The sequence below is a fragment of the Balaenoptera ricei genome, chromosome 14, assembly GCF_028023285.1.
Source record: "Balaenoptera ricei isolate mBalRic1 chromosome 14, mBalRic1.hap2, whole genome shotgun sequence".
Taxonomy (NCBI): domain Eukaryota; kingdom Metazoa; phylum Chordata; class Mammalia; order Artiodactyla; family Balaenopteridae; genus Balaenoptera; species Balaenoptera ricei.
The window spans coordinates 81,096,168-81,122,632 of NC_082652.1; the positions used below are offsets into that span (position 1 = coordinate 81,096,168).

The following is a 26,465-nucleotide window of genomic DNA, read 5'->3' on the forward strand; positions in this document are numbered from 1 at the left end:
ATGTGGTTTCAAGATAGTGGCCTATTCCCCACTCTACTTTTAAGTAGGAGAAGCTGCGATTTCATGGGTGTCTAGAAAACATTTGTCCTTAACTGAAATCCTTTTCTTATTCAGAGAAATTGTACAGCGTGGGTTGGCTGGGATGGTCTGGATGATGTTCCATGATACCAGCAAACTCCAAGTACAAGTTTCATTGCCCTTATTATTGTCTATTATTAAAACTCTGAGGTTCCAGTTGATCTGGTGTTCAGGGGACTATTTTTATGAACTCTCATTTCTTTCTCTCTCTCCTCTCACCCCCAAGTTTAGTAACTTTACTGAAGGTGTTTGGAGGTGGAACCAGGGATGGATCACACTGTGGATCCTTGGTTTTCTGCTCTCCCCTAAACTCTGATTTCTATTATTTTGGATACAATGGAATATGACGTCTTTTAGATTGTAGACACTATGCCTGAAATAGTTTCTCTGTGTAGAAATTATAATCTGCATTCTCCCCCCGCCCACAAAAAAAGGACCCACTGTTTTTTGAGGCTGGAATGTACTTCCTTTTTCTTCATGTTGAGATACTTGAACATAATTCATTATTCCCTTTCTCCCCCCAATTTAGTAATCCCTCATACCAAGTCTGGCAGGTGTGTATGAAGACTCTTCAACCCCTCCCCACTCCAATACTTTGGATACTGAATTCTCTGACCAATGCTTTTTCTTTAATTTTTCCCCCTTGGAGGAGGTTTTTTGGTTACAAATAACTTCAAGGGGTAAATACAGTTCCTAGAGGATGAAAAGGCAAGAGTCGTGGTGATTGTGTAAAACTAAACAACAAGACTCAGAGCTTATTGAGAACAGTGCTATGATTTCTTAGAGAGGATGCAAATGGACATGGGGCCAATGGTGACAGAATTTCTGATTAGAACAAACTTCCCTTGAGTTTGTTACATTAGCTAAATAAAAATAACTCTAGAAAGCAGATATATGAGAATTAATTTATATTTCTTAATATAGAAAAAATTAAAGAGGTTTACAGGAAATCAGCTAAGGAACTAAAAAATATAAAGAAATGTAAATAGTCCGTGTTTTAGTGCTGAAATTTAACATAGTCTTAGTTTTTTAACCTTATTAAAGTAAGGCTAAATTAAAATACTGTTCATTTCTAGAATAGTTTGTGTTAGGTGCTACTCAAGGTACATAAGGATTAGGCAGCTGAAATTCATCTTCAAGATCATTACCTCTTTCTCTGCCTCTTTACTTTCTTTCAGAGACTTATCCTTCAGCAAGTACTCAGCTTCATTTGTTCCAGAAAATTTCATCCAAAGTGAGGTCTCTATTGTTGGACTCTCTAGACTAGGTCAGTTCTCTTGTTTTATTTTTGTTTCTTCCCATGGCACCTAGTATTTTCCCCTCCTCCACATCCCTCTCACTTGTTGAACCTCTTTCTTGCTAATCTATAAGCTCTGTGAAGGCAAGGACAGTGTCTGATTTATTCAATTGCTGTAACAGAGTACCTGGCATATAATATGTTTATAATTATATGTTAAATTAATTGACTTGACTATCTTATGTCTCTTGGGAGAACTTGCATTCTTCCTAATTTTAAAAATGTAACTCTGTGCTGTTGATTGAATTGAAATGGAATAAACATTTGTTTCATGAGACCAAGAGGTAATACTTCAAAAGAAAAATATAAAAAATCGTTTTCAGGAATTTCAAGAATCAAGATAAATATATATTTTTTGGTCCTGTAACCTCCTCCATTCCTCTTCAATGAAACTGTGTAGATAACTCAAGTACAACTTTCCCTGCCCTTACTAGTTTCTGTTACATCAGATACAAGTTCCAGTTTCTCTGTTTCTCTCTCCTTCCTCTTTCCTCAAACCCCCCACCCCCAATTCACCCCCAAGTTTAGTAACTTTATTGAAGTTAAGGCAGGCCCTGGATAGTATGAAGTTGAAAAAGTCTCAAATGTGAAAATCCAGATTTATAAAACAATGTGGGGGAATAGTAATTCAATTAAAAATTTACTAAATTCTTTTAAATAGTACGCTATTCTAATCTAGCCTACAGTATTGTTTCAACTGACAAGAAAGTGCAACTTTTCAGACCACGAATAACATTGTAGCCGTAGAATATAACTTTTTCTGAATGTTGAAAGAAAAAACAAGGGAAGGCGTTAAGAGAGAACATACAGGACCAGCCCATCTCATATCCCACTGTGTCTCCATTCCCGCGTTTCCTCTACTTTCCATCGCTTTCTGTGTCATTAAGTTACTTCAAACCTTAAGATCAACAGGGAAAAATGAGATCTCAGCCCTTTGCCTTTTTCCTTCTCAGATGTAGGAACTGGAGGATCGGGTCGGGGCTGCACGATTTCCACTAAGCTCGTTCAGTGGGTGGTGGAGGTGAACACCAAAGGCTGGGGACCTTTGTGCCGTTTAGAGTCCCTCAAAGCCCTCTCTTTCAATTAGCAGGGAAAACGAAAGTCTTCTGGGGAGCGGGAGCGGGTGGGCTAAGTACAAGTTTATGAACAAGAACATTCCCGGGCACGGAGTTCAACAGCAGAGGGCAGAATACCCACTGTCCAGGGCACACGGCTGGCTGCAAGGAGGAGCATAGTTTAAGGATCTCTGGGGCTTGTAGTTCACCACGTTTCCTTCGGACATGCCCGCTCGCGCACTGGAACTACAACTCCCAAGGTGCACCGCGCGCATCTGTTGTCTCTGCCTCTCCATCTCTGAGGCTCGCGCCGGAACCTCCCGGGAAACTGCCCCCGTACGCCGTCCCGTTTGTTTACCCTGAAGCCCCGCCTCACCGCCGTCCTCCTGCTCTCCCCTCTCCTGCCTGGAATGCCGTCATGCAGGTGATGCATATTCATGAGGCCCGCCGAGGAGCTCCCGCCCTGCCCGCCTCCCGCCTTCCCGCTGCCGGCGCCTGATTAATATTCAATGAGCCCAGCTTCGCGGCGGGTTCGCCGGGGTGAGGCGGAGGAGTGGGCGGGGCCTGAGCTCGGCGCCCGCGACCCGGGCGGGGAGGGCGTGTGTGTGTGCGGGGGGGCGGTGGCGGCCAAGCGGGCGGGCGCGCGGGATGGAACACCGAGACACCGACGGAATGCTCCGAATTGCCACATAATCCCCTGGAACGGCCGTGCCGAACGCCATTGGCTTCTCCCTTCTCCCCGCGCCGCCGCCGTCTCCCACCTTCGCCTCCCCGCCTCTCTCTCTGCCCGCTGTCTCCGGAGCTGGGGGGGAAGCGCGAAGCCCCACTGCAATGGAGCCCGCCGCCGCGGCTACGGCGCAGCGACTCCCAGAGACCAGCAGGGAGGACCGAGCTCCGGCTCCGGCGGCGGCTGCAGCGGCGGCCGCGGCCGCGGCGGCTCTGGCGGCGGCAGTCGGGGGCGGCCGGAGCCCGGAGCCCGCGCTGACCCCGGCGGCCCCGAGCGGCGGGGCGCGGAAAGAGGCCCCCGGCGAGGCGCAGCTGGGGCTGCTGCCGGGCCGGCCGGGAGGCACGGGTCGTAGGAGGAGGCGCGGCGCCCCCCAGCCCACCGCTGGCGGGGCTGCCCCGGTGCCCGGGGCCGGCGGTGGCGCCAACTCCCTGCTGCTGAGGAGAGGGCGGCTGAAGAGGAATCTGTCCGCGGCCGCCGCCGCCGCCGCCTCGTCGTCCTCGTCCTCATCGTCGTCCGCGGCTGCCGCCTCGCACTCCCCCGGCGCCACCGGCCTCTCCGCCTCCTGCTCGGCCTCGGCGTCGCTGTGCACCCGGAGCTTGGACAGGAAGACGCTGCTCCTGAAGCACCGGCAGATGCTGCAGCTGCAGCCGTCGGACAGGGACTGGGTGCGGCACCAGCTCGAGCGGGGCTGCGTGCACGTCTTCGACCGCCACATGGCCTCGACCTACCTGCGCCCGGTGCTCTGCACGCTGGACACCACGGCCGGCGAGGTGGCCGCCCGCCTGCTGCAGGTGGGCTACAAGGGCGGCGGCGTGGTAAAGGTGCTGGGCAAGGGGCACCCCGACGCCGGTCCCCGGCTCCCGCCCGCCGAGCCGCGGGACTCGGGGCCGCCACCCGGGAGGAGCGGACTGGCCGCCGTCGGGGGGCCGCAGCGCGCTCCTCCCGCCGACCTGCCGCTGCCCGGCGCCCCGGACGGGTGGGCGGTCTGCGCCTCCCGCGCCAGCCCCGCGCCCTCAGACTCCAGCCTGGGCGAGCCGGGCGCCCCGCGGCTCCTGGACGGCGCGGCCGCGGGCCCGGCCTCCGACACCGAGAGCTTCAGCCTGAGCCCCAGCGCCGAGAGCGTGTCGGACCGGCTGGACCCCTACAGCAGCGGCGGCGGCTGCTCGTCGTCGTCCGAGGAGCTGGAGGCTGACCCGGCCCCGGCCCGGACCCCGACGGGGGCTCCGGGACAGCCCCGCCTGTCCCGGCTTGGAGCGGGCGCCCGGCCGTCATCCCCGACGGCCTCCCCGCCTCCGCCGCAGCCGAAAGCCCAGAGGGGCGTCGAGGGCCCAGGCGGCGCCGCCCGCGATCGGTCTCGGGAGGAGAAGGCGGCGGCAGCAGCGGCCCTCGGCCGCCCCCCGTTGACCCAGGACGGGAACGGGGCGACCGCGGAGCAGGCGCCTCCACCGCCCACCCTGTACGTGCAGCTCCACGGAGAGACCACCCGGCGCCTGGAGGCGGACGAGAAGCCGTTGCAGATCCAAAATGACTACCTCTTCCACCTGGGCTTTGGGGAGTTGTGGAGGGTGCAGGAGGAAGGCATGGACTCGGAGATCGGCTGCCTCATCCGCTTCTATGCAGGTAAGGAGATCATCTGCACTTTGACGCGTGGGGAATAAGCACTTCCAGGTCCCGAGAAATGTTTGGCCACCCCGAGAGTCAGCGCGGGTCCTCGGGAGTCTCTGTTACTTCTCTACAGCTTTCAAGTACGATCTGTGTGATACTAAATTGAGCAGTTTTAAAATCCGCGAGCTTTTGTCGTTCTTGGGGGCTCCGAGGTTGGGAAGTAAGCTGGGAGAGGTGGCAGGGCCACCAGGAAGCACAGGGAGCAGGCACTCCTGCAAGAAGCAGTGGTGTCTTTGACAGTGAAGGTGCTGCCTTCGGATGTCTGTTCACCGGTTTGTTGGGTTTGAGGCAGTTTGGGATTTCAGGTAAACATCACGTGCACGTGATACCTACAGAGGAAAATGACCTTGGGAAACGCGCTGGAACACCCTCCCTCCGTCTGACTGTCCGCGGCTTGCCGTTGCAGCCCGGGAGCTCGCTCCGCATCAGCTGGTGCTGCTCGTTTGCCCACTTAGTCCTCGATGGAACCCAGCAGCTGCGGTCCTCTTTAGTGATACTTTCCCTCAGCGCTTTTTGGCTTTATTTCAGTTTCCTCTGTAAGTTTGATTCTTGCGTCAAAAGTGGTTTTGCCTATTTCTTTCTCTCAGTTTCTTACTTCTAGCCTTTATAGCCAGAACTGACCATTGCGATGTGACTTGCAATAGGGATATATAGGAATCACAATACGACTTGAGGGTGATCTAAAATCTTCCTTTTTTTTTTCATTTCTAGATTAAAGGTCTTAAAAGGAGAGTTAAATCTTCCCAAGATTTACTAAAGTACTAAATTATTTCCCCACCTAGGTTGTATGTGGTGGTGGAAAAATAATCACACTTGTAATTTCATTAATCTGTAGCCATTCTTTCTAACTTAATATGTTTTTGGTCCAACTTGTGTCCCAGTAGCAGTTTAGTCGGTTTGAATGAAGAAATTACACATTGAGATATGCAAGACTGGTAGCATTCCTGGTGAGATGTTCGTTTACGTTTAATTGAAGTTTTTCTGTAATTCAAGTGGATTTCTGATGGATTTTTGCCTCGTAAAGAAAACCGTATCATAATACAATAGCATTTGTAGTATCTGAAGATAATATCCCAACCGGATGACAAGCCTTTAAAAGCTTATGGCCTAGAAAATAGGTGATTTTTTTTTTCTTCCATGTAGGAGCAACAACTATATCATTTTCTCCTGTGGCTCATGTAATTTGTAAAATACTGTTACTTTACAAAAGCAGTAAATGGTAATCACACTTGGAATGAGAATATTTTCTTAACATGAGAATGATAAATACCCTTATAACCAACCAATTACATTGAAGGAAATATATATAAAGCAAGGGATATGTTAAATAAGCAGTATTGAACATATTTCGTATGGAAAGAGCTCTGCATCCCTTCTTTTCCTTATGACTGAATTGTTGATCATGATAAATGTCCATGGGAAGGGTTTTAGGTGTCCTAGTCATGACATTTAAATCTTTGATTCCCCTTGATTGTCTCTTCAAGTGTGTCTAAAATGTTCTAAGTGGATGATATATAGGTTTTTTTTAAAAAAACTTACCTCAGTATAAAGGTGACAAATTATCTTTCTGGTAAATCGCAAATTTCTGGTGTGCTCATTTTAATCTTTTTGTTTCGTTCTTTATGAAAAGCAGGAATTGTTGCTTCATTCTGAACTTATTTGCTTTATTTCTATATGCACAATATAAATACATATATACCTCTGTGAATACGCTTGTAAAAGTAACTAATTAAATGAGGAAGCCATACAGAGCATCCAACCTGTTCTTGAGTGTGAAGCTGGTATGCAGGTGTCCTAGAAGGAAGATGCCTGATTGTTATAAAGATATAACAGTCTTTATAAAGATGTTACAAAGATGTCTAATTGCTTATTTTATAGCAAGTTGAGCTTATTTTAAGCCTAAGAACATAGCAAACGTCTGTGTTGATATTCATTTGCCATAGAACAAAATTTACCATATAGTGAGTCCACTTGAACTTTTGCAAGGAAGTTTAGTTACTGATGAACAAAAGGGCCTTGGTATAAGGTGGTCTCACTCATCACGGGAACATTATCAGGACTTCACATGTAGCGCAGGTTTGCACCAAGCTGGAGGAGATTCCTAGAAGTTACCCCTGTGCTGAGGCGGAATGTAGGACACCCAACAGGAAAGTGGCATGTTTTGGTAGTAATTCTTTTCCATAAGAAGAGAATTAACGTTTGTTTTATATGAGATCCTTTGAGGGGGTGTTTTCCACCACATTCGTTTTTATAGTGTTACATATAACTTACTCTTGAATTTATTGCTGCGTATCTTTTTGTTTATCTGTGTATGTGGAGTTAAGGATAGACTAGGAAATTGCTTTTTATAGGAAAATTGAATATTTTCCTATATTTAAATTGAGCTCGTTATCTGTTGTTCATCTAGTTTATCTGTTTATCAGTTGCTTTTTTTTTTGGAGAAGTTCTTGTCCAGTGGAGAACTTTCATTCTCTTGAGGTCACCTTTCAGTTAAATTTTAGTATTTATAACCTGGCCTAAGTTATTCTTAAAAGGCTTTGAAAGCCATTTGTGGTTGCTTTGAATATTTAAATATTTATTCAGGTAAAGTAAAATGGAAGTCTTTAATGAGCTAAAAGGCTTTGGACAAAAGGTACTATCTAATTACAGAGTTGTTGAGAAAAACTTAGTTTGAAAATTGTTGCTCCTCTGAAGCAACCATTCTCTTAGCTAACTTTAAATAAGAAAAAATTTAATTATGGCTCTATCTGAAGTAACTTGTGTAAAGTATTAAGTATATTAGGTACATTAACATTTAATTTTCCTTTAAGATCAGCCATCTTAAATTTTACCTGAGAGTAATTTTAGGTGAAAAAATATTCAAGAATTTAGGTTACTCGACATAGGTTACGGACTTAAAAACGTTAATGAGATTATGTTTTGTACTCCCTGGGGACGTCTGAGTCATTAATCAAAGGCAGTACTAAACTATATTTTTAATATTTTTGAGTCTCTTCTACTGCCTTTTAGCTTTAGTCATCTGGCTGTTTCAGTTTAAATTGTAATAGTGGGAAATGATGTTGACAGAATGGAGAGTACACCCACTGTGGCTCGTGAGTCTTGGACAAGATATTTTTATGTTTGACTTTTTGGGATTGCTCAGGAGAACGGACTCCTTACCCACTCATATTTCTTCTCTTTTTCTCTTCTGGGATGATCAAACCTTACATGGTTTCCTACATGGAAACCAAGAAGGGGTGATTCGGCATTAAGCTGTAATATTGACAAGAAGTCTCTTATTACTATAATTACAGCAGTATTGAGTAACGTGGTATGAACATGTGACACCAGTGTGTGCTTAAGCAGTCCTTTTAAGAACAAAGGGTTTAATTTTATTTTTGTTGCTTTTTGTATTTAAATTTTATACTTGTTTTTGATGTAGAGTGAGTGCTGTCTTGTCCTTCATAACTGTGGTTTGATAACGTCTATTAATATGTTGGGTTTATTATCTTCAAAAATCTTAAAGAGCTTTCACATAAATTATCTCGTTTGTCCTTTCAGAAACATTATTAGGGAGGAGTCGGTGTCAATCCTCTTTTCAGATAAACTGATGCATAGTTTTGATTCTTGCTTGTGGTTTTTCAGTTCTTGGCAGAGCTGAGAAGAGGGAGCATGCATATTCTGTTTTACAATTCATATTACTTTCCATGAATCGAAGTTGAATTTCATTTACACTTGAATTTTTCACTTGGTTAAAAGCATTCCGAAAATATGCTATTTTTGTTGGTAATGAGGTGATATTATCCTCTCGTCCAAAGTGGTATTCCTTGTGAAATGTGGTTGGTTCTATTTTTATCATGCTGCCTTTAACATAAAGAAGCAAGACTGGCAAATAAGTGGACAATACAGAAAGAGTACGAAAGTGTTCTAAATATTCCGGTTGCAAATAGTCGTACATGCATTTAAGTTGGCATGAAATAAAGCTCACCTAATGATTCTGTATTCTCTTACGCACGCCTCATTTGTTGAACTGTAAATCTTCATTGGGTATAGAGCATTAACACTTTATTTGAAAAGTGGATAACTTTTGAGGGTAGCGGTGTGACATTTCAGTTCCTTTAAAATATAGCTTTACTTGTAAAGTATTGAAAATAGCTATCATGAAAGGTTTGCATAAACCATTCATCTTAAAGTAAACTTATTTGTACTTTAGTGATCAGTAGTGCTCTATTGATGTCACCATGCTGTTCATTTTTTATAATTCATATGTTATATAGAGTTAGAGAGTAAGCTACTCTGACTGATTTTCATAGTTATTCCTTAAATGGTGTGTTTTTTTATGCTCATTGAAACAATTATAGGGAGAGGAGATGAGTGTAAATGAGTTTATGAAGTTTCTGGTTGAAAGTTTTATCTTTTTGTGGCTATAAGATTGTTAAAACAGCCACCTTAAATGACTGGTTATCCCAAGATTCTTATTATTTTTTAAAGAGTAAGGTGTTTTTGTTGTTTTTGATTCTCTTTCTTTATAGAATGCTGAATTTGATTTCTTGGTAACATAACATTCATTAATGTTGTATATGATCCAAGGCTAGTATAATACTTGGCATTTTAGTTTAAACATTTGTTGAATTGAATTTGCGGAATTTTGTTAAGCAGCTGGTGGTGTGTGTCCTGAATCTTCAGCCTTCCTTCCTGTTAGGGTCCCCAGGGGTTGTGTTAAACACACATACACACAGAGGCATTTCTCCCATGGCAGGAGGTTTTAGATGTGCCACACACTGTTAATATCTTCTATTTCACGTGAGTGGAGCTCTATGTGGATTTTGAGAGAGTTCTCTCTCAAAGGTTTCTTAGAGTTAACAGGTGTTTCCCGCCCCCCCCTTTTCAAAGGCATCTCTTACCTAAACTTTAAGATGAATTTAATGAGACATCTGTCAAATGAGGCGTTTTAGATTTAATGATTTTGTTATGTGCCAGGGTTGAACACGGTTCAATCTATCTGGACCGGAGAAGGGTTTAATTGTACTGTGAAAGTCGAGAAAAGCCACTCAATAGAAAGGCTTTTCCTTTAAAGACGCCTGGCATTTTGAAAAAGAGAAAAAGATGTTATCAAAATGTCCAAAATAGTCTGGGAAAGTGAAGGCTTTTTTTAAAAGTCCCACTTTCTAAAACCCACTCCACCCCTTGATCGCAGGCATCTGGTACAACACTGGTAATGAGGGGTTTTGAATCTACCTTCATGTCCCTCTGCTTCTTGGGCAAACTCTTTAATACTTACCTTTGGTTTTCTAAAGATAGTATAATTAAAACAAAACAAAATCGACCATTTGGATTCTTTAGACATATTAGGTATTTATAACCTAAGTCTCTGTGACGGGTTGTGTTTGGATTTGTTATGAAACTTTAACTCTAGGCTTTGGAAAATTTTGATAAACTGAAACTCAAGGGTCTGGAAAAAATAGACTTTAATGGTACTTTGATTAAAGAACATTAGGATATTTGGTTAACTATGAAATAGCGGCTCTTTCAAGTTGTGTGATAATTGTACTTTAGAATCAAGAATAATAACAGTTACCAGGTTGCTGAAGTGTAATTACATGTTGATTTCGAGATGGAATGGTTTTGTTATATATATAATATATATGCCCAGTATTCCTTTTAGTATGTTAAGTGAAACAAAGCATAACCATCGCATAATGCCACATTCATGCTGAAATAATTGTTTCCCTGTTTATTTTTACATTTGAGATTGCTTTAATAGGTTGTAAAATGTATTTAATGATACAGTGTCTTATTAAGGTACTAGTCCAATGACCTTTGAGTTTGGAACCTAGAAGTTCTCTTGGAAATGGAGTGAAATACTCTATTTGTAGGTTGTACATGTTTTGTGAGTTTGTAAATGTCAATACTTTAGCAAAAAACAAAAAAAAATCCAGAATTTTTGACATGTATTTTCTCAAATGAAGCTTGCTAGAAGTAACTTAGTCTCATTTCCAGTTATGTGAAAGCATTCAGTTGAAGACTGAGTAAAATTTGAAATAATTTGGTTTCCCCTGCATTCTTTTCAGGCAGGAAGAGTTTTGAATTTGTTGCTGTCTAGTTCTACTGACTCGTACATCTGATGATGAAGAGCAGGTGGAGAGTGAATCTTTTCAGATGTCTGCCTTCGTTAATAATGTGTTAGAATGTTTGGCGCCTTCTTTTCAAATACGAGGCGTGTTTTTAAGTATAGCAAAAGAAAGTATGAACTGTATTTGTTTTCACTGTCTATTTAATAATTATCTGGATTTCACAATCAGTTCACTCCTGACACATGGTCCAAAGAGCAAAATTTTATGCATAGAACCAGTTTTTGACCTTTTTGTCATGTATGAGAAATATATTCCTAAGGAATTCTTTCTTTGTTCCTATCCATGTATTTTGAGAGCTTTTGGCTATACTTTAGCACTTGAAGGGGTGCTCCATCTTATGGTTTTTGAGTTTGGCTGATGTATCCTGGGGTTAGGTGAAAGTAACTTTGTTATGGTTTGTAATTTAAAGAAATGAGTCTGAGAGTTGGGAAAGTTGGTATGACTTTGGGCATTCATTTTAACTTATCCTGGGCTTTGATTTCCTCATCAGTAAAATGATGAGCTTGGAGTAGAGTAAGTCTAAAATCTCTTCCAACTCTTAACATTCTGGGGCTTCATTAGAGAGCCTGTTCTTCAAATTAGAAGGACTAAATGTTGTAGTTGTTTTAAGTTCTGTACAAACCTATCCATGGGTTTAAAAACAGCCAAATCCCCAGCTTTTTGTCATGGAGAAAGGAACAGGCTTGGACCTAATACACACAAGTCAGCCTAAGGTTGTCAGCCAAAGAAGAATACCTTTTTGGAGTAGATTAGGGCTAATGATGGAATAGATAGTGTTTGATTACCCTCTCCCTGCCAGTTCTACTCTTCAAAGTAGAATTCAGCACACTAGAGATGAATTTAAAGAAATACATCCTTTTAAAAGTTGAGGTAAGATTCTGTTCTTAAGTTGACTTGTAAAGTAAGATACTTTTATAATCCAGTTTATAAACTTTACTGTAGTGATAACTGTATTTGAGGGATCCAAATATGGGAAACTTAATGGTTCATTAACTTTAATTCATGGTGAGCTGTGTGTGCCTATCTACTTGTGCCTAGAGTCAGTAGGAGAAAAAGCACATAAAAATGTTTTTTGTGTTATTTTTGATTAGATCATAGAGTTTAGGATTCTGTAGAGATCCTAATATCTGTATTTTTATAGATGAGGAAAGCAAGCCCTGTAGAAGTTGAGTGTCTGGTCCAAGATCAGTGATAAACTCAGTCTCAGAATTAGGAATAGCACCCAGGATTTTGATTATCTGTCTAGTATTCTTTTTTTCCCCACACTGAATTTATATACTTACTATCTTTGGATTCTCCTTTATTTAGTATTCAAAATGAAAGTTTAAAAAATTGAGTGTGCTTCACACATTTGGTGCTTTCTCAATTACTTCAAGGTGTTTCTAGTTTCTTTTCATTCTAATCAGTGCTTATGAGAGGTTACATATCACTTTGACAGATTATGGGCGGGCTTCTAATGGGACAGTTGGATATTTTAATTGCAGAGAGGGAAATTAGATTTCATCAGTGATGTTACCCTTTGGGGGTTTTATGATAGAACTTTAAAGTTGACAGATGGTTGACTGAAAAGAGTTACAGTGCTAGAAAATCAGAAAATCAATGGTTATTTGTCCGGTCCTTTAAAGTTGAAATTGTTAGAAGAATGGAAATGTGGCAAACCACTGAATTTTAAAAAAATATTTGGAAGAAAAATTTAAGAATAGATCTTGAAAAAAAAATCCCATTCAGACATGTGTTCATTAAAAAGATTCAGTATTCATAATATTTTTTATTTCATTTTTTTTCAAGAAAAACGTATCTTCTCACAATTAAATGCACTTAGCTTATTTAGGTACACATACACAGCCCTACTTTTATGTGATATAAATTGAAACAACTTAGTTCAGTAATCTTTGGGCTTTTGCTGTTTGCTGGTTTTGGAAGTCTTTCTTTCTTTCTTTCTTTCTTTCTTTATTTATTTATTTATTTATTTTTGGCTGTGTGGGGTCTTCGTTGCTGCGCGTGGGCTTTCTCTAGCTGCAGTGAGCGGGGCTACTCTTCCTTGCGGTGCGTGGGCTTCTCATCGCAGTGGTTTCTCTTGTTGCGGAGCACAGGCTCTAGGCACGTGGGCTTCAGTAGTTGTGGCACACAGGCTCAGTAGTTGTGGCTCAAGGGCTCTAGAGCACAGCCTTAGTAGTTGTGACACACAGGCTTAGTTGCTCCGCGGCATGTGGGATCTTCCCAGACCAGGGCTCGAACCCGTGTTCCCTGCGTTGGCAGGCAGATTCTTAACCACTGTGCCACCAGGGAAGTCCGGTTTTGGAAGTCTTTATCATGAAATCTGGTACTGCTTTGGATATCTTTGAGAGAGGGAGAGAAATGTCCTGCTCCTGTTAGCAAAAAGACAGTTTGTGAATATTTGTAGGGGTGAGAGAGAGATTCCCTTTTATATTAGGTTCCATTTTAATTTAATCATTTACCTTAAGTAAAAGTTTTATATGGAAATTAATCTCTGGAGTCAATTAATTCCTCAAAGATGACTGTTCAGTTTTTACTATGAGGAAGGGAACTTGTAAAGTGCAGAAGTACAAATGGGTAAAAATACATTGCATCTGGCATATGGAATATGTACTCTAGCTGCTGAAGCAGAAAAGAAATTTCTCTTGATGGTCTCTGAGAGAGGTAGTATGGCTGGGGGTAGCTGATGTGCAGGTTTATGTAATAAATTGAATCTCTCCTTCTGGAAAGAAGTAAACATCACTGTAGTTGGAGGAGATGCACTCTCTTCCTTACACACATCCCACACATGCGTACATGATACACTCACACATGCACGCACACACGTTCTCCACTGAGTGCTGAGGTAGGATGTAATGGGAGGTGGTAGCAGGTGGGTGGGGTAAGCAGTCTTGGGGGGAAAAGTCTCAATTTCAAAAAAATTATAGTTCTTAATTACGTAGATCATTTTTTTTCACATTCTAATTGGTAACTTATTTCTCCCATGAATGGCCTGTTCATATCCCTTGCCCATTTTTTTGTTTGATATTTGCCTTTTTCCTACTGGCTTATAGATTTGTTTTGGGGGGGGTATATCTAGGGAAACTAGCTTTGTTTTGTAAGTCACTATTTTCTTCATCCATTTGCACTTTTATGTCAGTCTTTTCCTCTAGGTATTCAGGGTTCTGTGTCATGCTTAGGAAGGCCTCCCCCTCAAGATTTAAAAGAAATTTCCCATATTTTGGGGCCAGGGGACACGGGTTCCAGCCCTGGCCCAGGAAGATCCCACGTGCCGCAGAGCAACTAAGCCCTTGCCACAACTACTGAGCCTGAGCTCTAGAGTCCGCGAGCCACAACTACTGAGCCTGAGCTCTAGAACCCGCGAGCCACAACTACTGAGCCCACGTGCCACAACTACTGAAGCCTGCGCGCCTAAAGCCCGTTCTCCACAACAAGAGAAGCCACCACAATGAGAAGCCCGAGCACCACAACGAAGAGTAGACCCTGCTCACTGCAACTGGAGAAAGCCCACGTGCAGCAACGAAGACCCAATGCAGAAATAAATAAATAAATAAATAAATTTATTTAAAAAAAAGAAAGACAGGAAGTAGGAAAGAACAAATTGTCCCCACACTTTTTATTCGATAATTGAGTATTTCTTTAGTGACTTAAACTGTCACTTTTCCTCAGTTTATGCCTTTTTTAAAAAACTGATAGGCATTTATATCATCCTTACTATGTGCGAGGCACTGTTTTAAGTGCTTTATAAATATTGACTCATTTAATCCTCATAACAACCCTATGAGGCAGGTAATGTTACCACCCCAGGGTTACAGATAGGGAAACTGAGTTACAGAGCAGTTTAGTACCTTGTGTGGATTTGTCAAGCGGGCAAGGCACGGGCAGAGTGCAAGCCCCAGCATTTGCTGTCAGAGTTAACTAGTGTGTAATAGCTTGCTTTGCCGAATGTGGAAAACTTGTCCTTGATAACCTTCTGGGGCCAGTTTGGGCAGATCAGCATGTGGGAAGCATGGCCTTCGAAGTACTTGAGGCTGGGACTTGCATTCTGACTGTGCCCCTGAGCCCAGAGCTCTACCTCCCTGTTTCCTTCTCTGTGGAAATAGGCAGTACCTGTGAGCCACACAGCGTTGTTGAGAAGATCAAATGAGACGAGGGAAAGTGCCTAGGACAGCAGGACTCGGTGTAAAGCAGGCCCTGGTCTTAGGATGCAGAGAGCACTGATGGAGGAACTAGGACCTAGATTTGACTGTGGGCTTCTTCTCTACTTGATGGGAAACCTATAATGAACCCTGTAATCTCTTTAAGCCTCATTTATTAGAGAGATTTTAAAAAATCCATCTCAGAGAACTTTGTGAGGTTCAGATTTGATGATATATGTGGAAGTGCTTTGTAAACTGTGAGATGTTATACAAATGTAGTGTGGTGGTGGTATCTTCAGCAATAGTAAATTGCCACAAATGTGAATTAGAGGTAATTAGGGCTCATTAAGGAAGATGGGATATGCTGCTGCCCAGTGACACTGGCAAACTATACACTTTCACTCATTCATTCAATCCAGGAATTACTATGAGTACCTACTATGTCAAAAGTACTTTGGATTCAAAGATGACTAATTTTAATTTTCTAGGATCCCTTGAAATACTTACAGCTCTGAGGGCATGTTTGTGGAAACAAGCGAGCCAACATTTAGAATACAAAAGTGGAAAATTTTCTAATAGAGGAAGTGGGGTCCACAGATGACTGTAGTAGCAGCAAAGGAGCGGCTCCTGACTCCACTGTGTGAATCCCTGGAAGGCCCTCGAGCCATCTTGAAGGACCAGAGGGAGTAGACTCTTGCCATAATTCTGGAATACTGAATTGTTTGAGGAGCAACCATAAATTACCAGTAGTTCAAAGTCCAGTCAGACTGAGTTTAGGATTAGTAATTCCACCTTAATCCTTTAAGATTTACCAACCCTTTCTATCTAGGCCTTTTTATCCATTTGAATCATTGGGGCTTCATTTGGTATCGTACTTTGTGAGGATCTAAGTTCTGGCTTAAGCAACTATTAGTTTTGCTTTCTTGAAAAGGAAATGCAAATGTGCACATGCTCAAGGTTGCCCTGAAGCCTGGCAGGGGGCCTACAGTACACTTGAAAGACGTTCTCTTATTTCTTTTTGTGAAGCCTGTGAGGGTTTTGCTTTCCTCGGATTTATAAAGTTTATGGGAAATGCCGTGTTCATCTTCTGGAGGCAGATACTTTCTTTTAGTTTAATGTCGTGTAGACCAACCACATTAATGTAAAATTTGGAAGATGAGGAATTGGTCATAACCTGAGGGTATTCTTAATTTTTAAAAAATAAATTCCATTTTTTGGTATAAATTTATTTATTTTTTTTATTTTTGGCTGCACTGGGTCTTCGTTGTTGCACGTGGGCTTTCTCTAGTTGCAAGGAGCAGGGGCTACTCTTCATTGCGGTGCGCGGGCTTCTCATTGCGGTGGCTTCTCTTGTTGCGGAGCACGGGCTCTAGGCTCGCAGGCTTCAGTGGTTGTGGCTTGCAGGCTCAGTGGTTGTGGCTCGCAGGCTCAGTAGTTGTGGCTCGTGGGCTCTAGAGCGCAGGCTCAGTGGTTGTGGCGCACAGGCTTAGTTGCTCCACGGCATGTGGGATCTTCCTGGACCAGGGCTCGAACACGTGTCCCCTGCATTGGCAGGCGAATTCTTAACCACTACGCCACCAGGGAAGCCCCGAGGGTATTATTTTTAACTTTGCCCATCTACTGTCTGGATCTTCATTGGTGAAGGAATTTTTTTTAAAAACCTCTTGTGTGGACTAGGAGGGAACACAACTCTTAAGTGCTCATATAAGCAAAAATAACTATTTTATCCATGGCTGTAAAATCTGTACTACACTACTATGGTAAGTTGTCTTTACTAATGGCCTGTTACAAATTTCTTTTGTTTTAAGTGGAAGGTAAATGTCTCTGTGAAATATTGTCTCATGTAGTAATGTGAATGACAACACTGGAAAAGATCTTTATTTTGCGTTTTATGTTAGTTTTAAAAGTATGATAAACTCCCTGTTTCTAAAAGAAGTTATGCAGATCCTGTCTGACTAAAATAAGGCATGCTTCTAATTCCAATGAAAATACTTCTAATTCAGACTAATCAACATTCAGGTTAATTACCTGCCATTGTGTATTTTCCACTGTCATTTGCACCTTTCTGCCCTCTGTGACAAATTTTTACAGAGACCTCAGTTAACTTATTAGAGCACTGTCAACACTCGACAAGCTGATTTTCATGGGGGATATTAACAGAAATGTTAGCACCAATGTAACCATAAGGAGAATAGTTATTAGCCCTTGTGATTATAAAGTAGACGCTAAAAATCCCTTGTAACTAAGTCGTAATAGAGACTTGGTGTTTTTAACCAAAATCTGAGTAGTAGTGTCTCATTGATAAATACACAATGACAAAAGTTCTATAAACAAGTATCTTGGAACTGCTAAAGATAATGTCATTGTGAAGATACCACACAAAAGTCCATTTCTGAGAATAGGGATCATCTTGTAGTCAGTACATTTGGAATGCTAGTTTTATATCTTGAATTGGCTTGCAGCTGCTAATAGAGAATTGGGAGCCATCACTGCTTCCTGCTTCTATAGATGTTCATAAGATCTCCCACCCCACCCCCAACCAAACAAAACAGTTGATAGCCTCTTGGTTCTAAGAAACTGATAGATTAACGCAAGTGGTATTAACCTCTAGATAATACTGATGGATAAAGGGAAGTGGTGGTGTTCACTTACCTTGAAGTTACTATCATAAGCACAACTATATATACCCCCTTGCCCGGTATCTTCTTTATCTTTTAGAAACATTTGTAATACTGGAATAGACTAAACCAGAGTTGTCGGTAGATAGTTACTACTTCAGAACCTGGTGAATGTGATAATTGAAGTATTACCTGCTAGGGAATAGCTTTGCCAAGCTTCACAGGTGAAAAATGGGTGACAATGTCATGGATATCTCAGGGAGAGCATAGAATCAAAGCACTGGAAAGGACCAGGGGCAACTAATCCAGTTTCTTACCTAGCGTAGAAATCTGTGCTTATCCAGTCCCGATTGATGGTCATCTGGCTTCTGCTTGTTGACTGCTTGCTAGATACATTATTCCAGGACAACACTGAGTAGAGATCTTGCTCCTTGAAATGTGATCTGTGGACCAGCATCGTCAGCGTCTCTTGGGAGTGTGTGAGAAATACAGACTCTCAGGCCTCACTTCAGACTTACTGAATAATTGGCATTTTAACAAGATCCCTAGGTGATCGTTTGCACAGTACAGTTTAAGGAGTGCCAGTGTTGGATGAATCGGGAGTGGGAGAGATTAGGATTGGAGGAGGGGAACCATTAGGAGCTTGCCTGGTTCAGTGAGATACTGAGGGCTAGAACTAGAGGAGTGGAGAGAGAAAAGGAGACAGATGTAGATGTTATCCTGGGCCTCAGTAGCTAATATAGAAGCTCAAAGATGACAAGTTTGCACTTTGAGTGATGGGAGAATTGTGGGTCAGTTCATGAAAGTAGGAAACAAGAGGTTGTGTGTGGGTATCGCTAATTAATTCAGTCAAGCTGGAGGACCAGGCACTCTAGTTAGGAGTTGGTGATGTGAGAATGAATGATGTGTCCCCTGCTCTTGATTTTTACGAATATTTTGCAGTTGAGCATGGATTTTGCTGAGGATGAGTTTGAAATGGTAATACACTTTAAGCTGACAGTAATCATTTGTTTAGCTGGTAAATGGACCTGACTCACCACCCAGCTTCCAGATCTCAGTGGACCCTTTTGCCTTCTACTGTTTATCAAATAAACAATTACAATAAAACTTGAAATGCCTTAGTGAAGGCATTTACAGAGTGCCAAGGGAACCCAGAAGTCTGACAAACCAGTTCTCCCTGGAATGCTCAGGAAAGGCTTCCTGAGAAGGACTCCCTGTGTGAATGGGGGACTAGCACTGCATGGAAAGGGCATGTCAGGAGCTAAAGCATGAATGAAAGGGCAGGATGTGCGTAGGAAATGGGGAGGAACTGGAGTGGTGAGGTGTTAGGTGATGAGATTAAAAGTGGTAGGAGATGAGGCTAAAAAGGAGGTTGGGGCCAGATGATGAAAGGCCTCACATGCTAAGGACTTGATGTGATAAGCAGTGGGAGCTACTGAGCATTTGAAAGTGGGGAGTGACATGATTAGATTTGTATTATGGGGCATTCACTGGCAGCCAGCTGGAGGATGGACTGGAGAGAGACTAGAAACTTGGAGACCGCCTTGGTGGGGCATTTAGTAAACATTTAAAGTGCTCTGTTAGGAGCTGCAGATCCAAAGAAAGAATGGCCTTGCCTCGAGTTCAGCCTAGTAGGAGAGAAAGAAATCATTGCAATATAGAGTCCCCTCCTTTGAGGTTTGTACAGTGTGGTTGTTTACCAAGTAGGAGTTAATCAACTCTGCTGCAGGTGGGGTAGGTGGGAGATGGTTTAGAATATTAGAAAGAGCAGACCCAGCAGTAGGAGTGGATGGGATGGGCTTTTCTGGCAGGGGGACCAAGGGGCTACCTGGGGGCTAGATGGGGGAGATCTAGACTAGGTCAGCGCAGATGAAGAACTGCAGATGTGGGAATTGTTCAGAATGTAGATTCTTGGATCTTATCGAATGATTACATGCTGGGGGAGAAAGAGTACTTCAGGATTTATTATTCATTCCTGAAGTAATCTGAGTATGTCTTCCACATCAGGAAGTGTGTCACTATAATCCTTGCCAGGGATATAGTGTGAACAAGAGCGACAGGGTTTTGTGTGTTAGGATGACTTGGAGGTTTCTAGTTTGGTTGACTCTAATCCCATCAACCAACATGCAGAATGTAGGAGCAGGAATTGGCTTTAGGGTGAGGGGGAGAGATGGTGAATTAGATTTTGGATGTGTTAAATTTAAGGTGCCTGAAAGATATCCAGGTATGCCTGAAGAACTCAGGGATTATCTATGTTTAGATAGTTGTTAAAGTCTTCGGATCGAATGAAATTGCTAGATTAAATGGGTTGAGTGAGGAGAGGGCTGAGGAAGCAATTCTGAGGATTGCCTGTATTTAAAAAGTGGTGGTAGTAGATTATGTTGAGTGAAAGAATTCAAGTATAAAAGAGAGACACTATATGACATTTATATGAAGGTCAGTTAACAGGTAAAACTAATTTTTGGTGACAGATCATAATAGTTGTTACCTTTCAGGGGGGTTATCGATGGGAAAGGCTTGAGCCATCTGCTGTTGATAATGTTCTTTGCATTTTTCTGGGTTTTATTTTCCTGGGTATATGCATACACAAAAATTTATTGACTGTACCCTTATGGTTTATGTGCTTTACTAGATGTAAGTTATACCTCAGTAGAAAGAAGGGATGTGGTCCTGAAGGAAGAAACTTGAACATTGTTTTTTGTATCCTGAAGGGAAAGAGAGAGGGGAGAGGCTAAGGGTGATGGACGAATGGATGGGGGAAAGTAAACAAGGGAAAGTCCTGGAAGAAATAAGATGGGAGGAATCAGGAACACCCAGTGGAGTTAACCGTGGGGAGGAAGAGGGCCACCTGTTTCTTTGAGACTCTTAGGAAGGACGAGTAAAGGTAAAGATTCATTTAACTGACATTCAGGAAGTTGGGCCTCGGTTTTGTTAGTGAGAAGGTAAGGAGAAGCCAGGTCTCAATATTTACTGTAATATGCTTTTTCTTGAGTGAATCAATCAGCTAATCATAGTTTATACCCTCTTTGGGGAATTTATGGCTGTGATTTCAGTCTGCACTGAATTTTCTGTAGGGTGATCCTCTCTTAACTGTGGTAACGCATCTGCATCTTACTGCATGGGAAGGGGAGGGGGGATAGTAAACAAGAGCTGGAGGAAATGATTGCCAAACTCAGGTTTACAGGTTTGGCTGTGCTTGGCAATGGGCAGGTTTGTTTTGATGGCACAGTTTGGGTTCCCTCCTCCCAATCTCTAAGTGTGTCTTTGGGGCAGGGGTTGGGGAGTGGGGTTGGGATGTGTAGGTGTGGAGACATGATGGTCAAAAACCTTCAGAAAAGTTGCAACTTTGACAAAGCTGGGATTGTACTTTCTATTATGTCCTGTTTCCTTTCTGTTTAAAAATCACTTATGGAATAATAAAACTCCTGAGATAGTTTTCTTTTTTTTCTCATGGCCTACTACTGATATTTGCAGACATAAAACCTGGTTCTAAAGAATGTGCTTTCCATTCCTAGACTGTCAAATTGACTTGTGGCTTGAATCTGTTTATAAAGTGAGCATGAAGACATAAATTATAAGTTTAGGTAGATATAAATCAGATTGTGTAGGGGACAATTATTCTTAGATAAGAATTACTGTTAAGAAACCATGTTAAACCTATCATTTTTCCTCTTGTTAGTTGTAATAAGTGTTGAATTTCTGTTTTGTGCTCAGTACGGGGCTAGATGCTGAGATTTCAAATTGTGGTTATTGAAACAAATGAAAAACACAGGTTGTTCTGAAGAATATAATTGCCCCAATATTTACTGAAGTATCTAGATCATCTGGTTATGTTATATTCCAGTTGCAAAGTTGGTTTCTGTACATTTTTTTTTAAATAATTTTTTAAAAAAATTATCTATTTATTTATTTATTTATTTATGGCTGTGTTGGGTCTTCGTTTCCGTGCGAGGGCTTTCTCCAGTCGCGGCAAGCGGGGGCCACTCTTCATCGCGGTGCGCGGGCCTCTCACTATCGCGGCCTCTCTTGTTGCAGAGCACAGGCTCCAGACGCGCAGGCTCAGCAGTTGTGGCTCACGGGCCCAGCCGCTCCGCGGCACGCGGGATCTTCCCAGACCAGGGCTCGAACCCGCGTCCCCTGCATTAGCAGGCAGACTCTCAACCACTGCGCCACCAGGGAAGCCCGGTTTCTGTAAATTTTTAATAAAGATGTTTTGGGGAATAAGGTAGAAAGTCTTGAGAAAGAAACATAATTTTTAACTCTTCATGTCAAACATGGTGAATTGCCAAACAGCAAACTCCCTGAGGTAGGGAGCCCAGCATGTTTAAAGACCTAGAGGAGGGGCTCCTGTGAGTATAGTGTAGGGAGTGAGAGCATCACGAGGGAGGGCTGGAGAAGTAGTCGGGGTCAGAGATCGTGGGTGTGTGTGCTCAGGAGCCACGTTCTGCCAAGTTCAGAGTGCTTAGGTCATCATAGTTCCTCCCCAACCCCCCTCCCCCTTGAACACAAGACAGGTCGATATGCACTCTTGGTTGTGTCTGGCTGTAAGGGCCTCATAGGCTACAGTTAGTGTTTTGGAATGGATTTTAAGAATAATAGGAAACCATTCCACTGAGTTATCAAACATCAGTTAGATTTCTCTCTTTCAAGGACAGGTGCCATGACTGTCATTTTATATCTTCCTTTCATCTTATCAGTAAGAAGGAGAAAGGCAGGGTAAAAGTAACCCTGTCTTTTCTATATTTGCTAAGCCTTCTATTCTGGACACCTAAACAGCCACTTCTCTGTTCTTCCTGTGTACACTCCCCACATGTGCTTTCTTCATCTTTCTAACTTTCCCTGGCCACCCAGGGCTACACAGTCTCTGCACTGGGAACCCAAGATGCTCCCAAATTACATGGGGCCTACTGATAACGAAGGCATAGCCTTTTTTTTTTTTTAACTCGTCTCGCATTAATTTTTACAGAAAGCTTTATTTTACCCTCTTTTTGTTCCACCCGACCCACTCGTTTTCCCTTTCTTAGAAAAGAAAAATTAGTATCTCTCAGAGAGTATATAAACATTCCCTGTTGTACACTCTAACTTCCCCCAACTCACCCCAGCAGTTAAGCTGTGCTAAACATCAGGCGTGTTTGATGGGGGAAATTAAAAAACACCAATTCAGTGTGCTCTCTTGGCACGTTAGCAACCGACTTTCATTTTAATGAAAATGGGATACAGTGTTACAATTTTTATATGCTGTTAGGGATACATTCGGTGAGATTATACCTGCTTAGGATTCCTTTTTCGTACACTTTTTATCCATAAACGAGAGAGGTCCCGGGGTCATTTGTGCACAAAGTCAATTATTTTTCAATTAAGGGCAGGTTAATTAGTTTCTCTATAGTTACTGAAGCTATTATTCTGTGTTCTCCCTTTTCCCTCTCTTGGTCATCATCTTTTGAATCATTTTACTACTTTTTTATGAGATCAAATGATAGTACATACACAGGAAAGAGGTAAAAACAGTTCTTTATTTTAGGATTTTGTTGTCATTATAGAAAGTGTAAAAAAAATTTGAAAAGTAGGCAAAATAAGTGTCATGACCTCCTGCCTACTCATTGCTCAGCATCAACAATCAGTCACCTACTCATGGCCATTCTTGTTTTACCTCGAGCCCCTTCTTCTGCCTAGATTACTTTGAAGCAAATACTGGCCATCATACCTTTTCATCTGTTCATTTCACTGAACTTAAGTATCTCTAAAACATAAGCACTCTTTAAAAACAACCATGATACCGTGATTTTGTTTAAAAAAAAATTAACACTAATTCCCATTTTTCAACGGTGTTCAAATTTCCAGTTGTCTTAAATTTTTGTTTAAATTATGATCCAAATGTGGTCGATACCTTTGTGATTTTTTTTTTTTTTTGTCTTTCCAATGTCTTTTCATTTTAGGTTTCCCTTCTCTCCCACCCTCCTCACCCCCCTTTTCTTTGCAATTTACTTGTTGAAAAAACCAGGTTATTTGTTCTGTAGTGTTTCACGTTGTCTGGATTTTTGTGAGTACATTCCTGTGGTGTTAACAGGAGTATGTTGAGGATTTGGATATATACTTTTGGGTTTTTTTTTCCTTTTGAGTTTTGCTTAACATTTATGATCTTGATCAGGTGAGTTAAGTTGGATCATCTTTTGGAGGACTTAGAACAGAGGTCCACAACTAATGCCATGTGTCACGTGTGGCTCACATGTGACCTGTTATGTTTGGTGACATGGTTTGAAATTTTTTCAAATTAATTGCCATCGGTTCAATATTTTAAAGTTTCCCATAAAAATCTAGATTTTTGTTTTTCTTCTTTTTTTTCTTCTTCTTTTTTTAAATCAGAAGATCTAGATCTTTTAAATCAGAAGATACAGATCTTTTAAATCAGAAGTCCTGGGCTTCTGCAGCGATGCCCACAGGTGTAGTGATGAGTGGTGGCAGCTCCCTCCCTGTCCTCTCCAAGGTACCCTGAGCGCTTCACTCATGTAGGTTTCCTGAAAGGGCTGGTAGGGTTTGTGAACCCTGACTTAGAGCAACAGGAATTACTTTTATCTGCATGGTCTCGCTTAAATTTTATTCATGATATTGATAGTTTACTTTTAATCTCTTGTTACATGTTTTACTCTAAGCTGGTGTTTGGGCTATTTTACTAACAATCCATGTTTATTCAGATAAAGGTCAGAGCACCAGCTGATGTTCCCATTGTACTTTGTATATCCATCAGAAGACTCGTTCAGTGCATTGTATTCTCATGCCCTGTGGAAATTGGTGTTTATAGTTTTAGAACCTAACAGAATGCTTGGCACATAGTAGGAACTCCATAAATTCTTGTCGAATGAGTGAAGGAAGAAAGAACCAGTAAACAAACTACCAGATAAAACAGAAAAAAAAAAAAAAAGGAAATCATGTAATACATATCTGAATTTGAGTTTCAGTGGTATTTGTACCTCTGCTTCTTTCATTAGCATGTATTATCAGAAAGTGGCTGTTATTATGGTGTGTTATACTATGTAATACAATTTAGCAATAACTTCTATATAGATAATAAGAGGTAAGTTGGGGATAGATTTCCTAACAAGAGATTTCAATTTATTTGTGCTTTGGAGAACAGACTAGCTGGGCTTTCCTATTTTGCCATAAGAATTTGGAATTTAATTTCTCCTTCGGTTTGTATCCTGTGTTAACAAGGACTTGTAGCAAGTGTGCAAAAGGAAAGGAGTTCAGCATGGACAGCGCACACAGACTTGAGGATCCTTTAGGCGTGTATCTGGCATAATTTGGTAAGGTTTTTAAACCTGGCATTTGAATAATAATTTAAAAAATACTGTTGTGTTTTATGGTTTAATAATCTTATTTAAGTTATACATCCTTTAAAAATTATATTTGAGGTTTTTGTCTTTTTCTTGGTCTGTGGTAAGCCTGCCTGAACTTTTCCTTGCTTACTGACAGACACCTTTTATAAAAAGTGTGGGTGAGGTCAAGTTCTGTACACTTCGACTCCAGGAGGATACTTAATTTATCAGGAGTAAAAGAACAGGAAAAATTAATACATGTTACCCAGTAGCATGCTCTAGCACAGTCTAAATTCTTAGTACCTGGTGATAATGTGTGAAAATGTAGTTTGGATGACCCCGAGCCATCAATAAACTGACCTTTCATTAAGAAATCTAGCTCATTTTGCTCATCTTTAATTGTGAACTGAAAGGAACAACTAACACTATTAAAAGTAAGGAGTTTCAGTTTTAAAGAGTCCTTCAGTGGTATTTGTGGGTGGTGAAAAGTGATAAACTCTTATTGAAAGTGTGTGGTATCTTCACATAGTGAGGTTGAGTATTACAGGGAAGTGCTGTAATACTGAAAGAAATTAGGTTTTTTCCTGTTAGATGATTTTAGTAAGAACAAACAACAACAATAATATCGCCATCCTGTACGTACAGAGGCTTTACGTTTTTCAAAACACTTTCAATATTGAAATGGTAATCACTGGATCAAATCTCTGAGACTTTCCTGATTAAAAGAAAAATTCTTAATGTTACTGTTGTCCCTTTAACTCCTGTTTTTTTTTTTTTTTTTTAATTAGTTACCGTTAGTAAATGTTAACCAATGTTTCTTTTTTACATAAAGAAGAATCTTTACAATTTGGAGGAAAACTATGGTTGAAACTGAGGATTTGAAACTGAAATCATATACTAATTTCAAATGAATTGAGTCAGAGACAGACTGTGTCAGAGGTGTTAAATCTAGACAGCTGACCACCGGATTTATTCCAAGGCCCCAGGGGAGACTATGTGCATGCCTAATGGACTGCTTTATGTATCGATAATTGGAGGAACGTAGTTGGAAGAAAAACTAAATTTTTTGTAGTGAGGCCTCAGATGTTAGCACTTTCCTGCTGTTGTTAAATAGTTATGTTTTTTTAAAAATGCAACTTGATTTTCTTCTTCCTTTTCTACATACTGCCTATAACGACCTCTGAAAATTGTAAGGTAAACATTATTTGAATGATGTGCTTATTAAATAACAATTAATTTAGTTTAATTTTGCCCAAATAATTTTAGCTTTGCAGTATTTTTTCTTTAAAAAAAAAATTTCTTGTAGCTACTTCAAGCCTGAAGTAGTATAAAGAACACCTGTGTAACTGTCTCCAGCCTTGTTGAATCTGTTTTGCTTTATTTGCTTCACATGTGATGTTTTAAAGATGTAAACCTGTGTACACCTCATGATGTCAGCAACCTGGCACATGCTTTGTGAGATT

At 41.5% G+C, this 26,465-nt stretch overlaps 1 protein-coding gene across 1 annotated transcript in view; it reads left to right on the plus strand.

Annotated features, from left to right (window-relative positions):
- Nucleotides 1–2,951: 2,951 nt before the first annotated feature.
- The window catches only part of PHLPP1 (PH domain and leucine rich repeat protein phosphatase 1), a 213,454-nt gene continuing 189,940 nt past the window's right edge, over nucleotides 2,952–26,465 (plus strand). The window contains exon 1 of the mRNA XM_059894348.1: nucleotides 2,952–4,777. Coding sequence (XP_059750331.1) covers nucleotides 3,262–4,777 — 1,516 coding nt within the window. The 5' untranslated portion in view covers nucleotides 2,952–3,261. The remainder of the gene's footprint in view (nucleotides 4,778–26,465) is intronic.